We start from the raw sequence: 16,754 nt of genomic DNA, 5'->3' as shown, positions 1-16,754 counted from the left end.
ATAACTACTTTGAGTCGATTTTTTTGATTTACGGAGACTTCTCGATAGTGATCGAACTAAGCTTGAATCCACATAAGTTACTACTCCATTGAAGTTTTAAACTTTTAATCCAGAAGCTCTGGTAAATGTCTCTTTTTCCTGTACTGTGTAACATGTGCCAAGTTTCCTGTTGATCTTCAGAATGGTCCTGTACTTGTTTTTCACTTAAAACACGACACTGATGGTGATCAAACTAAGCTTGATTCCAAAGCCAAAACTGAAGTTATCAGTTATCTTCCGATTCTCCCAAGTCGAGCAGCATTTTTCCATGAAAGAAATACCTTCTCGATTGTCAGCAATAATCGCTCACAACAGCTACCAACGAGTTGCTAATGGGCGTAAGTATATCTTACCTGATTAAAATCATCATGCACAAATTATGGCACAAGGGAAAGAAGCAAAGTCGTTCTTTTTTTTACCAAAAGCAAATACGTTGATTACTTGAAAGATGTAACATCATGGTTTAATACAGATAGTAAAAGGTTTGGTGGACCTGCCCCCCATTCTTGAGCTAACCAGTGGGTTCTCACTTCTCACTGATTCATTTCCACTCTTGAGATCCATTCCATCATAGTCACTGTCAATATTACTCAGCATCCATGTATAAGCAGCCATCAAACTACTTACAGTCGCACCAAACTTCTCAAACAGACAATAATCCAGAAATCGAAAAGGAAACCCCTTAAATGACAATTGTGCAAAGAATATCACCTTGTTCCATTCCTAAACCACAACCATATGAATAACTTCAAGGCCTACTACCAGCATTTCATCCCCCCTTCAGATCCACTATGCTATATTTCCTTGCATGTAGAAATGATACAATTCATAAATCACGCTGTATTACCGAGTCCACGTAGGAATCATGTAGAATTGATACCTGACACAGCTTATAAAACAAATTATTACTGCCGTCCTCTCTGTTCCACTCAAAAATGTAAGACAGACTTTTGAAGCATAGAGAATTTCCTCATACCTGCCATAGCATGATCAAACCCAAAACAGAAAAGCGAGAGGTTTTTGTCTCGATTTTCAGGTGGGAAACGCAATTGCTCGTAAAGACGGATCATAAAGAAAACTTCTGAAGCACATAATGACATAGGTAAGTTAATCACATGGCTACTTTAAGGGATAGTGAGAAACCACAAGGTATATGCATACATTTATATATAGTACCCATATGACCAAAACAATGATAAGGAAGTAAAACCATCTCTGTTAGTCATCCATGAGCAGCTTCTAGATATCAGAATGCTTTGGTCATAATGCATCAGATACTCAACAAACAGGAGAACTTGATATAAGAGAGATTCATTTAACAATCTTAATTAACAAATGTACAATTTAAAAAAACAGGCATGGGATATCAGGCCCTACACAAGTCCACCTCGTCATGTAGCCATAGAAGATTGTTGGTAACACTAAATTGCCTCTTAGGGATGACGAATAGATCTTCATGAGTATTATGACTACGAATCGGATAAAACACACATAAACATGATTTTTACTTCTAAAAAATGTGCTGTTTTACTACTATTTGTCTCTTCGAGCATAGTTTCAAAGAGAAGTGATGTCCCCTCAGTTGGTTGCCTGCTATCTGCAACAAGCATGACAAAATTTCATGAAAACACAAGAATCTGGAATAGACTTGAGGAGTTTACATCTTTGTTCTCCCTGTTACAATTACATATTTGACTAGGCAAATGTCAACAACTACTCCGACGACAAGGTGATAACATCAGGTGGATACTGCAAAGTTCTTTTAAGAAGGGGCAGAATTTGGGATTGTTAAAATGTACACTTATTATAGATATAGGTCACCCAGTGTTTCCTGTAATTTAGAAACAGTGTTACTAGGTATTTTATGATGATCATTGTATGAATTCACTGCTCATACAAAATGGCTATATGTTCCTTATGATATCAGGATGAAAAAAGTTGCAGATTGAACAAATAATGACAGCATACAGCTGATTAAGGAGAACACTAAATAAGAAAGCTCTGCTCAATAGAACCAAACTATAGAGTAACTCATACAGCACTATGATTTACAACAAAATAGCAGTAGCCGAGACAAATACTTGCACCAAAAAACTGCTCTCATCAGTTGCAAGAATGGTTATCATAGATTAAAGAAGAAAAGGATAAAATATAAAATTTCTTTCTTTTGTTCTCTTCCCTATTAGACTATCTTTGAATTGTATCATATGACAGTCAATGTTGACTTTCTTTCTTAATCTATGTCATCCATCTAGAACTGCTATTGAATGTTGGAAAACTAGGTATAGATTTAATGATATCAAAGACTCCTGGCAAAATGCTATATTTTAAGCAATGTTGTAGCAATCAAAACGGGTTTCTGAAAAGAATCTCTCTCTCTCTCTCTCTCTCTCTCTCTCTCTCTCTCTCTCTCTCTCTCTCTCTCTCTCTCTCTCTCGGGATACAATGGAGTATTACTAATCAAGTTTATGATTACTCGATTGATTCAAAAGAACATTTGCTAAGAACTGGATGCCTTGCAGACAAATTATAATATTTTTCGTTCTCCCTTGCTACAAGAATGTCAACAGTTGTACATGGGGATGACGTGTCTGTTGGAGACGAATATTAATACTAAGAATTGGTAATGTCCCAAACAGACATTTTTTGGTGTCAATGGTAGGGATTGTAGGGGTCAGGGGCATTCTGATAGCATTACTAGAGATTGTGGTGGTCAGGGTCAGTGCCATACCTGCCCCAGGTGAAGCTGAGGTTTGTGGTGGTCAGCTAGCATTACTAGAGATTGCATTCTGATATACTGCATTGCCAGGTCAAAATGCAGATCTATAAACATGCCAAAAATTGGGAGGAAAACTACATTTTGAAGTCAAACTGCAGATATGTGAACATGTTGGAATTGCAGGTTAAGACAAAAATGCAGATTTGTTAACATGATGGAATTGTTCATTTTGGCTATAAAATGCAGTCAGCAGGCAAAAGAAAATTTGCACTCTGAGGCTAAACTGCAGATTGGCCAATAAGAGCATATTTTATGTGCGTGATATTTTGCTTACAACTATCGATGAGTGTCTTTTATCACAAACCTGATTGGTTCCGTAGCATCCTAAAAGGGATCTTTCTCAGAAACACATAATAATTTGTATGGAGAGAAACATCTCTTAAAAGATGAACTTTGTACAAGTTATGTGGAAAACATTTCATATTTTGATCCACCAGAATCATGACATCCATGTACTAAGACGTCAAATGAGCCATGTTAAGAAAGCCCAAGCTTGTAAGCAGCCTGGACTTTCTTTATGTTGCAACATATGACGACTCAGTAAATGGATGTCATGAGCTTATTGGCATAAAATATGGAATCTTGCACAAAGTTTGTTTGTGGAGTTGTGCCTTGGAACCTCTGTTTTTCCAACACTTTCCTACCTAACTTTAGGCCCTGTGTGATATGTTGGAAAGAACTGTGTCATTTGTACCCTGATGTTCTATATGAAAGGTATTGAAAAAAAGGCATGCAATTCTAATTCTGCACATATAACTAAAAAGGAAAGAAAAAAGTCACTTACAAGCACGGTGACTGCTTTCTTTCCATTGTCATTCACGATACGAGTAAATACAAAAAGAAAAAAAGTAAACAGTACTGGTACTAATGGAGGTAAAACAAAGCTAGATAGTAAATTAAATCGACCAAACTTTCAACATATCAATGATAATTTGGGAACTTAGCAAGTATATAGTTACTAATTAAACACATTTGCAACATGTGGTTAGAAGAAGAGTTTCCACATGATGGTTTGCCCCTCCCGGGAACAAGGGGTTTTAAAAAAAAAATATGCAACATTGTCACTAGGCATGAAAAAAGGCGACCAACCTAAGTCTGCTTTCACTTGAAGAAAACTTTCTCATCTATCTATAATGCCGTAGTATACGAAATGAATAGAAAAAATAAGACCTTAAATTGTGAAGACTCGTGCACACCTTAGCCATACTAGGATACGATGTTTTAAAGGAAGCTCTGCCACTATTATTTCTCAACCGATTCACCGTTCTCTACTCTAGCTTCAACTTGTTGATAAGGAACTTCAATCATCGCAGTGGGTATCGGACGATCTTCAAATTCTTGGGGGAAAAATTCAAAATCAGGGCCAAAATTGAACCTGACCACACAGTTTGGTTGGTTAGGGAGCGTGTACATAGAAGCAGCAGGGTAGTAGCGTCCCCCGGGCAGATCCTTGAAAGCGACTCCTTGAAATATTCCATTTTTGAAGAAGCATATCTCACTTCCTGTGAAGAAAAAATACCAAATTACACTCCTGGCTAAAAGAACAAACCTTATACACTTGGACTATAGCATAGGAAAATCAAGAACAGAAACATAAAATTCAAGAGTTGTGCTGACAACACTATCTGGTAAGTGGTAACCGAAACTTATTAAGTAGGCAGTACATGGTTCACATGAATAACTAATAATCAAACAAAAGGGTCACTGGGGTAATCATCTATATCATACATGTCATTCGGTACATCTGAATCATAATCTTATACTGCCGGATGCAGATGACCTCTTAAATTTTCGAAATGCACATTTTTTTATAGAGGTTAGATAGTTTAGAGTTTAGACCATAAGCTATTAAACACATATGAATTAGCTTTATTCGCCAAAGATTAACTAGTCCAAGTGTAATTGATGTTCAACACTGGTTATCTACAAAACAGGTCAACTTTGTAGGTAGAGAGCTAACTTGGTGGAATTCAAACCACCAAACAATACAAAATCATAAGAAAAATTATCCACAAGCAATACTCTGTAATGGTAAAGCAACACAATGCAAGGGAAAATGAAAATCTAAACAGTAATTATTCACCAGGTACCACTTTGGCCACCTCTTCCTTATCCTTCGCCTCCAGTGTTGAAGAATATTTCTGGCCTTTATACCAAAATAAATGCACTGGTTTTGGAGCATATAAACCTCCCTGAGGCAGATTAATGTAACAGCCTATTACATCACCTTCGACGTAACCTTCTTCCCCGTATTTCTCCCTAAGAGCTTTGTGAATTATACTTCCATCCACATCTCTATACCCAAAACTATATCCATCGTACCCAACAGGTGCCTGTAAATCTCCTTTATCAGTAGACCAACCTAATCTGGTATGTCCAGTCTCCCCAAGGTTTACAACCTTAATTTCAAAATACCAAGCTCCTTCAACGACCCCTCTTGTTGCCCTAACCATTCTATACCCTTTAGAACTTCCAGCTGATACTCTATCATCAGTTAGTTCAACTTTCTCAGCTTTGTACACCTTAGATAGGCATATCTTCATGTCTACTGAATCATCATTCTTATCAGGAAATCGAGGAATCGGAGTAATCAAAACAGTATCTTCAGCTGCAGAAACCACATTATGATGATTACCATTGTTGTTTCCGTTGCAATTCCAACTCCCATTGCCATTACCATTAGATTTATTCTTCTTTTTACCCTTTCTTGATGTTGGTTTTGTCCAAACGCTATTAGCTTTGCTTATTTTCTTCTTAGGTTTCTTCACTGTTGGTGCTGTCAATGATGGAAGAGGAATCTGTTCCAATTTCTTTGATTCTTCTTCTTCTCCTTCTTCTTCCTCTTCATCCTCTTCTTCTACTTGATTAGATGTGATTACAGCAGTTAATTGATCATTATCTGTGAACGAAGCAAGAGATCTTCTCTTTTTTCTAGGGCTATTTATCACATTAGCATCATCTTCTTCATCTTCGTCGTCTGACAGAGTAGTTGTAACTTTTTCAGAGGATAATTGCTGATTCTGAGTTAGGTTTTCATCTTCAGTTAATTCGACATCCTCGCTCATCTCTGTTGAGATTTCGGTTTCTTCTTTAACTTCTTGTTTCGGGGAAGAATTTTCGTTTTTTTCGGTGACCATGGCTTCAGAAATAGGCGTTAGGGTTTCGTTGGGAGTGAGATTATCACTTGGAACATGATTGTTGTTGTTACTAGAAGTATCATCTGTATCGTCATCGTCTTTGTACGTTGTTATCAAATTTTCCATGACTGAGAAAGGAATTTCGTGGTGATTTTTGTTTTTCTTTTCTTGGGAAAATTTTTGTTGCTGCTGAAAGGTTTCTGAGTTAAGGGGAAACTTATAGACGAGTCTGAGAGTGTAAAGTTGTCGACTTGTCGTAGTTGTGTTGGGCCTAATAGACGAGCTATACTGCCCATGATGACGCCGAGATCCTGAAGAACGATTTTTTGGGAACCCTGATTTTGGGCATACCAAAATCTTTCCAGGCATACTGAATAAAGATAAAAAAGGGATGTGAAATAACAAAATCAGATATCCCCTTAACCAAATTGTTTTTAATGGCTAATTTACCCTTTACGTATTAGTGTTAGTAATTTGGATTAGTGATTAAAACTTTTGTTTAGTGATTAAGATAATTTTCAGAATTATAAAGGTTGTTTAGATGAAAAAATTTGGGGGAAAAAAAATCAAAATTTTGATTGAGAAAGAGAAGGAGAAAGTGAGAAAAAATTTCGTCTTGATTCAATGGAGGATGAGGAGGGTCATAATTCCTCTAAAAAACCTAGAAAAATACACATCAACTACAACAATGATTCTCAAATGGTTAATTTCTTCATGGTTCGACGAACCAGGTTGAGGTTCGGCTTAAATCTATGAGCCGAACCAACCAATTGATGAACGGTTCGGCTCGATGAAACTGTTTACAGTATGCGCAGAACAAATATTTTCCACTTCCAACCCATTTGCTAGACACTAGTTCGGCTTGTATGAAAGTTTAATAGAAAGTCGAACCTCCTCCTGAGAGTTTTGGAATAAAAATTGTCAGTGGTTCGGCTTATATATTGAAAATTGTATGAGCCGAACATATTATTATTAACGGTTCGGCACATATTGAGAATATCGTATAAGCCGAAACCTCTATATGTTCATGGTTTGGCACAAAATATGATTATCGTATGAGCCGAACATAACTATTAATTTCCCTTTGTAGTATTTAACCTTGTGATATTCTTTGTAGTTCGGTTCAAAACTGATATGCATTTTAAGCCGAGCCGTTCATATGCACTTTCAGGGTTCAGTTTCAAGAACAATTCGGCGCAAATCTAAACTTAATTTTAGGTTTTTGTATCATGAATCGACGATTATCAATTAACTTTTCACGAATAGAGAGGAGGTTCGATTAAATTTTCAAGAATCGTCGAATAACTTTTCACGAATCGACGATAATCAATTTCGGCGATGGTGGATGAAAAAATAAATAGAGAGGAGGTTCGGCGAGCGGCAAAGGAGATGAGGAAGAAGAAAGGTTGGAACGAAACTGATTTTGTGTTTGTTAGTAATTTAAAGATTTAAGGGTATATAGATAATTGAACTACCCATAGGGTACCCCTTATAAGATCACACAAGTTAGGACTATTACTTTGTATGCCTAGAAAGATTTTGGTATGCCCAAAATCAGGGTTCTTTTTGGGACCATGGTTTTTTTTGAGGGGAACATGATCTTATTAGGCCAACTTCCTCATACTTATAAGGAACGATTTTTTGGGGACTACTCAAAAAATGGGGGGGACTACTCTCAAGTTTCTGGGGTGGTTATTGGTAGTAATTTCCAATCACCTCTTATCTGATTTTTTTAAAAATACATACTTTACCCTTAATGATTAACTTAGTTAGTGTGATGATTAATTAGTGTTAGTGTCATGATTAATAACTGATTAATTAGTGATTAGTGAGTTATATTAGTAGGATTGTTTTGTTATAACATTATTATTGAGAGATAAGAAGAAGAAGAAGGAAATAGGAAGAAGAAGATGGGTGAACCCAAAAAATATTTTTTTGAGTTTAGTAATTATGATTTGAGTGGTTCATGTGATGATACTTCAGAATCAGAATCAGAACCCCCTTCACCTCATTGTGTATTTATCAATACTTCTAATGATCCAAATATGAGTTATTTGTTAGATGATGAAAACTTTTTTCCCCAATCTCAAGCTAATCAAACAAATGATGGATTTCATCAGCCACAACCTGAAGATGAAGCTATGTGTACTCAGGTATGCCTCATATTTAGTTAATGTAGCTTGAATTGTGCACAAATTTGGCCAAACTCAAAATCTCTGGAAAAAATTCGTTTACGTATACCTAGTTCGGTTACCAAATTTTTTTTTTGCGAGGAAACCGAACTGTTCTTAATGTGTAGTTCGGTTACTAACTTGAGCATACGCAGGTAACCGAACTGCATGTTAATGGTGGTTTTTTAGAGTTCAGTTATGTAATCCCCAGAATATTATACCGAACTCTTTTTATAGAGTTTACAGCGCATAGTTCGCTTAAGTAAATATCAATACCTTTGTTACCGAACTTTCTGTTCGGTAATGTCGCAGAATATATGTATATTCATTCCTAACCAAACTTTCACATACAAAATCTAAATACATAGTTCGGTAAGGCCAAAATTTATTTTTGGAAACTAGTTAACCGAACTTTGAGTTCGGTAAGGTCGCATAAAAAAACTAGATTACCGAACTTTAAGTGTTAAATGTTTATGGTATTGACGTTGTGCTATTACATGTAGGTTCCATGTGATCCAATTGAACCAATGGAAAACCAACCTTCCCCGGTTGGTATTTTGTACGATGACACATCCCATCACTACATGAATGACTTGGTATTCACAACTCCGGGAGATGCAAAGGTTTGGGCTAGACAACATGCACAAAAATACATGTGCGTATTAGTATTGAATGGGAGAGAAAGCAAAACTCGCTTTGAAATGGTTTGTGAGAGAAGCGGTGATCCCGATAAAAGCCACAAAAGGAAGGGTTATGTTTATAAGGGAAAGACAAATAAGAAAGAACAAAACTTTCTCAAAGAAGATTAATTGTCCATTCAAGCTATCATTTAATTTAAACGAAGAAAATGGTGGATGGGTACTCTACAAGGTTATGAATGGTTGTCATAATCATCCTCGTCCGGAGCATCTTGAAGGACATTTCATGGCGGCAAAGCTAACTCCTAAAGAGATGGACAAGGTAGCTAAAATGAGGAAAATGAATATTTCACCGCTTCAAATGCTTCAAATTCTAAAGGAGGATAACAAGGATAACCACTCATCTTTTTCCACCATTAACAATGCAATTGAGACAATTAAAAGGAAGGAATGGAGAGATAGAAAAGTAATGCAACAATTGTTTCTTTTGGCCCAAGAGAAAAACTACGCGGTTCAAAAGGATGTGGATTCGAAAAGAGAGATAACACAACTCTTTATTGCGCATCCGACGAGTGTCCAATTGGCTCAAAGCTTTCATCAAGTTCTAATAATGGATTGCACTTATAAGACGAACAAGTACGAGATGCCATTGTTGAATATTGTTGGGCGTACTTCGACAAAGTCACCGTTTACCGTGGCGTTTTGTTTCTTAAGAGATGAGCAAGAGCCTAGTTACATTTGGGCACTACAACAAGTTAAGGCAATCTTCCGAGGTGATGATATCCCCGGGGTTATAGTGACGGATAATGATGTCGCATTGATGAATGCAATAGAGGAAGTGTTCCCACTAGCACATAATATGCTTTGTACGTTCCATATATGGTGTAATTTGATGAATAGGTGCAAGCCAATAATTTGTCCACCCAAGAAAATAGGATATGAAGAAATTAAGATGCTACCGGAAAAAAAGAGCGGAGAGAAACTTGAAAAACAATACGATGAAAATTACGCTAAATGGGTTGCATTCAACGGTGAATGGGAAGCATTGTGTTGGTCGCTTACCGAGGAAGAGTATTATCTAAATCTTGGGGGTTTTATTGCCCATTGGGATACTCCCGATTACCCCGGTGTTGTATCGTATGTTCTTCGCCAATGGTTGGAACCATACAAAGAGAGGTTCGTTTATGCCTATACCAACCAATATAAACACTTGGGGAATGCTATGGAAAATTACTTCAAGCGCGACATTGATAGAATCAAAGAGAAGTTCCAAAAAAGCCGTATATTTAAAATGAAAGGAAAATATGCCGACAACCCATTGTTCAAGGGGATTCATTACAACGTATCTCGGCAATGTATGAAGTTGTTGATTATAGAACTCGAGTTGATTGATAAGTGGGAAACCAAGGCGGATGAGGTGTGTGTATGTAACATGAAGAAGTCTATGGGACTACCTTGTCGCCATATGATAATCAACTATGAGCATGGTGTAATCCCTTTAAGCGACATTGATCCATTTTGTATGCATCTAAGTTTCATCCCTCCTCCAAAGGAAGAAGAAGCCGAAGAAGAGTTTGGTGATAATGAAATGGGTAGAACCGTACTAGAGATGTATCGTGGCATGAACAAGCTCCAAAAACAAATCTTTTGGGATGACATGAGGAAAATCATATATCTACAAACGCAAGAGAATGTCTATGAACCGGCAAAAGGCAAACCGAAAGGTAGACCAAGCAAAAAAGAAACTAAAAAGCAACTACGAGAATATGCAAAGGTGTTACGTAAGAAGAAAAGTGAGCAAAACGAAAATACTAGAGATCCTTGTGGCCATGAATATACCGCGGAAATGTACTTGGAGAAAACCAAGAAACGGGGTAGGAGTATTGAGGAGAAAGGCGAAACAAGTGAGTGAGATTTGAAGAAAAAAGGTCCGATGTGTCCATCACAACCAAGCCAAACGTCTTCCGTCGACGTGAAGCTTAAGTCTCCAATGTGCCCCATCCAACCATCTTCCCTAGACGTGAAGGTTGAGGCTCCAAATAAAGACTATTTGAATGAGATACCTCTATACATTAGAGACTATGTTATTTCCACCGACGGCGTTCCTCCGGATGGTAATTATGGTTTTCATGTTGTGAATCAACAACTTGGGCCTTTCATCGAAGGTGCGAAGCGATATAATGGGTGTGCAATCACTCATATAAGGCAAAGGTTGTTGTCCAAACTAAAGGAGAATCCGGCCTTTTACAAGACAATGTTGTGGGATCGTGAAGGTAGTATCAATGAGGAATTTGTTAGGTATCCACGTCGTCTTCATGGGGGTCATCCGATTACGTCGGATTATTGGATGAGCATGCCTATATGTGGACACTTAATCGCCGATGCATTCAATTGTATGGTTCATTATTTCTCAAAACATGCAAGTTTCACCTTCACGCCGAAAACAACCTTATGTGTCGAGAAACTCAAACTAAGGAGATGTGTGATGGCATTGGTTAACAACAACCACTTTATAGGCCTCCGGTTAAAACCCGATTGTCCATTGCCTCCAATATGTGCAACCTCTTATTGGCCTGCATTTAATGCGGATAGAATGTTGGGTTGGTGTATCATGTACGAGCCTAACATGGAGATGTGGAATGCTTTGAAGAAGTCGGAAGAAATTGTGCATGAAAGTCAAATTTGACTTGAGGATGATTAAATAGCACATGTAATGGAACTAAGTATGCTTATCAATGGATATGTTTTTTGAAAAGTTTTATTAATTTTTGAGTAAATGTTTGTAATTTATGTAGTTTCCAGAAGAGAGTTCGGTTGGCGGATTCAAATATCGAGTCTGTCGAACCAAAGTTCGGTGATGTCACAAAATTCACCAGGTAACCGAACAATAGGTTCGGTTACGAAGATAAATATTAACATGTTACCGAACTGCAGTTCAGTAGCTTAACATTTTAACTAAGAATTTGACATTGACGTTCGGTTAGGAAATGAAATTACAAGATATTACCGAACTTTAATAGACAAAAGTTCGGTTTGGAAGTGAAATTACAGGACAATGCCGAACTCTTACAGGACTTTCCAAAATCAAATCACGTACCATCTAATATCCGAAACGCGTTACGAAAAAGTCTTTAAGGAGGCGGAAATGATATTCATATTTGAAATCCTTTCTCTTCCATCTTCGCCACTCGTTTTTTGATGTTAAAATGATTTCGCCGAATCCTTCACCCCTAAGTCGATACCGCCTTACAATACGAAATAAAGCCATAAATTCCACAACTTGTTCTCTAATCTTTTCAAATCGAATGAACAAAGCTAATTGATCACGGTTATAGGGGTTTGTTGTGTCTATGGTGAATTCCTCATGAATTTTTCCCCAATAACTTTGACTCATTCTTCCATTCATTCTTCATTCTTCACCCCTCTTTGGATAGTATCATATGAAGTTCTTGCAAAGAGAAAGATCTTCTACTAGAGTAAATTTAGGAGTAGTAGCTGCCATTTTTAGGATATTTTGAAACAAAATGTTAACCATGAAACACATATATATACCACTTGGGTGTATAACGGCTATAAAATTAGCCGTTACTTGATATGTAGTACATAATTTTAAAATTATGTACTAGGTTTGTGTAAAATAAAGGACATTTAAATTTCAAAATAACTAGTTCGGTGAGGAGTGAAAAACTTGCGATCTAACCGAACAATAAGTTCGGTTGACAGATAAACATATGTCGTCACCTAACTTATTTGTGGAGGCTCACAGCCAAAGTGATCATATATACGATTCCAAAAACACTCCAAAACAAACCTAAGAGCTGGTGTATTGATTTATGCTTCACTGGAATCCTTTTTCAGACATGGAAAATACCAAAAATTTGAGTCTCCGGAGTAGTGTTCGGTGACCTATAGGAATTTGATCTTCCAACCGAACTTTCTGTTCGGTTTTAGCATAAAAAGTGGATATAACCGAACTTTATAATGAAGGCTCACAACCAAACTGAACACATATATGATTCCAAAAACACTCCAAAACAAACCCAAGAGCTGGTCCATGTGATTTATGATTCAAGAGAATGCCTTTTCCAACATGTCCAATAACAAAAAATTGAGTCTCTAGATAAGAGTTCGGTGACCTAAGTTATAATGATCTGCTAACCGAACTAATATCTATTGGATCAAAGCTAACTACTTCATCCTACATATAAGTTCGGTAACCAGTAAAAATATAGCGAGGTAACCGAACTGGGACTTCGGTAAGCTGGTGTTATTTTACCAGGTCACCGAACTCATAGTTCGGTGATCAATATTTTATCGCAGGTTACCGAACTTGTATCTGTATTTCAACATTTCATTCTTATAAAATTGAAAACACAAACCCAATAAAAATTGAAAACACAAACAAGTTTCTAAAACAAATATAAAAGTGTTATACATACCAAACTACGAAATTCTCAAGTAATTGTTTAAAAAACACAAACACACCAAATTAAACCATACGAAATCCATAACTAAGATGTTTTTTGAAACTAAAATCATACGAAGTCACTAACGACCACTTTTACGACCCCTTTTGCCGCCTCCTTGTTTACCACGAGTTTTGGGACGAACTTCCTCATATGCATTATACTCATCGCCTTTTTTAGGGGACCTCACTGAACGTCTAAACTCACACTGAGACTTTCTTGCATCCCATCCTAGACATTTTTGAGCCAATGCTTCAAGAGATTCATAACTCATCGAGGGGTTGTAGCCTTCTCGAAGACATTTACCTTCCAATGGTAGGCCGGTGATATTATGGCAATCATCGGGAGTAATTGTCATCTCGCCGAATGGAAGATGCATTGTATATGTCTCAGGATAATGCCTCTCGAGAAATGCGGATACGACAACAGCGTCAAAATCAGCATGTGCTAACTCAATAGCTTTGTATAATACACATTCTTTAACCTTCGCTTGAAACTCAACACACTCCTTAGAAAGATCCCATTTGGACGCCTTTTGACGTTTAATAACACGAACTGCATCCTTATGATCCTACGAAAAGAACATAACACTATTAATACTTGACGAAACATGTCCCAAACCAAAAAAATTACGTTTTCTGAGTTAAACCAAAAAAAAAAATTACGTTTTGTTAAATAATGAACTTAAAGGATACCTTTGTCGCATAGATCTTCGCAGCCCATGAGTGTTTGTACCCAAACAATGTTGCCTCTTCATTATTTGGAGTACCATAAGTTGGGTCCACTGGATCCAAACACAAATTATCAGGGGGAATGTGTGAGTATCTTTTGCTAGGCGGCTTCGGCTTCCTTTTCTCCACAACAGGAACAATTTCTTGCTCTTATTCATCATCAGGTTCTTGCTCCTCTTGCTCCTCTTCCTCCTCTTCATCGTCTCCCGCCTCTTCATCGTCTTCCTCCTCTTGTCCTTCTCCTTCTTTGTCAGATCCTAGTTCTTCTTCGTCTACATTCTCAACATCTTCTCTTTGTTGTTCAACCTCTTCATTTCCTTGCTCTTCTTCATCACCAGTCTCTTCTTCATCATCATTCTCCATCACCTCTTCATTGACATCTTGAATTACATCACGAACATTATCTTGGTTGAATTCGGGTAACAAGCCCCCTCCATGTTTAGCATTTATGGTACCACACTTTCGGAAATCTAAATGCTTTGCTCCGCGAGGGGTGGGAGTTTTCAAATCCTCATCTACTTGTTGTCTCAATCTTTGTCCTTTGTTCGTAATGAACAAAAACCAAAGTATTAGCTAAACATAAGAGAATATTGTGTTATCAAGTGAAATAGGAAATAGAACTAAAGAATAAAGTAAAAACAACACTTAACAAACAATAGTTCGCTTACCTGGAAAAAAATGTGAGGAAACCGAACTAAATATTTCAAAAGTTCGGTTAGCCAAAAAGACTAACGCCAAAACCGAACTTAGTCTTTACCTTTGAAAAATTGAGTTCGGTTACGAGAGTTTTTTATGCGAGCACACCGAACTAACTATTCCAAAAGTTCGGTTATTGAGACAAATTATCGACAAAACTGAACTCATTCTTTCAAAGGTAATATTGAGTTCGGTTACGAGAATTTTTTTTGCGAGCATACCGAACTATATAGTTCGGTAAACAGATATTAGTCTTATAGTTGCGAGCACACCGAACTGTTCTTATTTTTAAAGTTCGGTTATCAATTATAGGGTTACAAAAAACATTCTCCTAACCGAACTATCAACTGTAATTACCATTTTGAATGGGTTTTGATGATTTCTAATCGATTTCTTCAACAAATAACGAATTGAAAAGAATGGGTATGAAGGAAATTACCCGCGGATTTGCATTTCACTTGAATCGGACTTCTGTTTTGTGGTTGGATGATTGATTTTGCTTGTAAACGGTTCTTCAAGTTCTTTGAACTTAGCAATTCTTTTGGGAGATTCACTATATGTGGGAGTCCCGGACTCAATCCTGGTTGTCTGGATGTGTTCTTGGCACGCATTGCTTATAAAGATTGATTAATCGACGATGAAATTTTTTCGAATCGACGATTAACATCGATGTTGCGATGTTGACGAAGAAGAAGAAGAAGAGAAGAAGAAGAGGAGGAAGAAGAAGATAAAGAAAAAAAAAATCAGTTTTGAAACTGATTTTAGGTTTTAAATTAGATTTTAATTAGGGTTTAATTAGTGGGTTGGATTAGTAGGTAGTGGGTTAGATTAGTGGTTATTAGGGTTAGTTATAACCTTAATTAGAATAAGGGAAGATTAGTCTTCCCTAATCTTTTAAGACACCCCTTATAATGTAGGGGTGGACATTTGTATCACAAAGTAGTCCCCCACCCTTTTTGAGTAGTCCCCAAAAAATTGTTCCTTATAAGGGGTGTCCTAAGGCTAACCCCTATGTAGGGGTGAGCAAAAAGTTCGCAACCGCAGATTTCACCCGTATCCGTCCGTAAAAGTACGGGTGAAACCCAATCCGCAAAATTTGTGGCCGGACACCGGTGGGATTCTCAAATCCGCACTTTTTAGCGGTTTGGTTGCGGTTGGACGTTAAAATCCGCGGATTCACCCGCACCATAGAGCAATAAGAAAAATTAATCAATATATTTATGAAAATGGTAACTTGGATGGATAATTGAGGTTTTCATTTACATTCCGACATGAATGAATGAGCACAGTGGGTATTCCATTTACCTACCGTTGGTATAGACGTACAGTGAGTAGTTTAATGACCTTGATGGTGACAGTAACATTGAACACATATTTGCAAGTGATTAGTAATGATTGCTAGCTGTGTAGGGCTGCAGCTGTGAATCGATGATGCTACTTTAAACCGCATTCGTATGAGTTTTGCGAGAATTTGCATAGAAGTTGATACGGATTACGAGTTCCTTGACACAGTTCTACTTGTGTTTGACAGTTTGAGAAGGTGGATGTTATGGTCGAGTAATCTTGGAAACCACCGTGTTGCAGAAGATGTATAACTTTTGGTCATGCTCAGGCCAAGTGTCCTTTTGAATTGCAGAAAGTTACTCAAGCTTCAGTAAGTGATGTCACGGCCACCACTTAAAAGAATGCAACACTGCAAATTTAACCAACTTTATATATAGTTTTCATTTCATACTATTGCGACCACTAGATAGCGTACACAGTACGATCACTATCGTGAGGTTGTTTCTATAGTGGAAAACCTTTGAAGGCATTACACAGTGTAATAATTTTTTCTATGACTAAATTCGCGGTTAATCTGCATCCGGCCCGTATCATCCGCTAAACCGTGGATGGTAAATCCGCGGGTGATTGGGCCGGACACAATTGGATTTTTCAAATCCGTAATTTTGACGGGTTGGACGCGGGTGACCCGTAATCCGCATCCGTCCGCCCGTTGCACATTCCTACCCCTATGATCTTCTAATCTAGCAGCTAGATTGGTCATCCACGTCAGCTAGGACAACCTCCTAAGGCTAACCCTTATGGGCTAGATTG

The 16,754-nt window shown here is 37.4% G+C and overlaps 2 protein-coding genes across 9 annotated transcripts; one reads left to right on the top strand and one right to left on the bottom strand.

The window, feature by feature from the left end:
* Positions 1–433: 433 nt before the first annotated feature.
* Positions 434–6,171, bottom strand: LOC113310179 (protein TRAUCO-like). 8 transcript variants are annotated; one of them, XR_003341005.1, is made up of 4 exons: positions 4,902–6,171; positions 4,015–4,320; positions 1,016–1,120; positions 434–919 (listed from the first exon to the last, which is right to left on the bottom strand). XR_003341005.1 is itself a non-coding variant. In XM_026558760.1 (3 exons), the coding sequence occupies exons 1-2, from the start codon at positions 6,079–6,081 to the stop codon at positions 4,061–4,063; spliced, it is 1,440 nt and encodes a 479-aa protein (XP_026414545.1). In that variant the 5' UTR covers positions 6,082–6,171; the 3' UTR covers positions 434–1,120; positions 4,015–4,060. The 8 variants fall into 8 exon arrangements, 4 of the variants coding, with proteins under 4 accessions (XP_026414545.1, XP_026414544.1, XP_026414543.1 ...); XR_003341007.1 differs by having other exon boundaries at positions 434–1,120; positions 4,909–6,171; XM_026558760.1 differs by having other exon boundaries at positions 434–1,120.
* A 3,545-nt stretch (positions 6,172–9,716) lies between these two features.
* On the top strand, positions 9,717–11,450 carry LOC113312842. Its single transcript, XM_026561576.1, has 2 exons — positions 9,717–10,488; positions 10,783–11,450. Exons 1-2 carry the CDS (start codon positions 9,717–9,719, stop codon positions 11,448–11,450), a joined length of 1,440 nt encoding a protein of 479 aa, XP_026417361.1.
* Positions 11,451–16,754: the final 5,304 nt, after the last annotated feature.

The sequence above is a fragment of the Papaver somniferum genome, chromosome 9 (genome assembly GCF_003573695.1).
Source record: "Papaver somniferum cultivar HN1 chromosome 9, ASM357369v1, whole genome shotgun sequence".
NCBI classification, from domain to species: domain Eukaryota; kingdom Viridiplantae; phylum Streptophyta; class Magnoliopsida; order Ranunculales; family Papaveraceae; genus Papaver; species Papaver somniferum.
The sequence above is the reverse complement of the archived record's forward strand: the minus strand, read 5'-3'. Positions and strand labels throughout refer to the sequence as shown.

What these genes read in the sequence shown, in the direction of transcription:
- LOC113310179 (XM_026558760.1), bottom strand. Translation starts at nt 6,081, where the DNA reads ATGGAAAATTTGATAACAACGTACAAAGACGATGACGATACAGATGAT. An exon ending in GGTGGCCAAAGTGGTACCTG is followed by an intron (nt 4,321 to 4,901) that starts GTGAATAATTAC and finishes TTTTCTTCACAG; the next exon opens with GAAGTGAGATATGCTTCTTC.
- LOC113312842 (XM_026561576.1), top strand. Translation starts at nt 9,717, where the DNA reads ATGCTACCGGAAAAAAAGAGCGGAGAGAAACTTGAAAAACAATACGAT. An exon ending in GGCAAAAGGCAAACCGAAAG is followed by an intron (nt 10,489 to 10,782) that starts GTAGACCAAGCA and finishes CATCTTCCCTAG; the next exon opens with ACGTGAAGGTTGAGGCTCCA.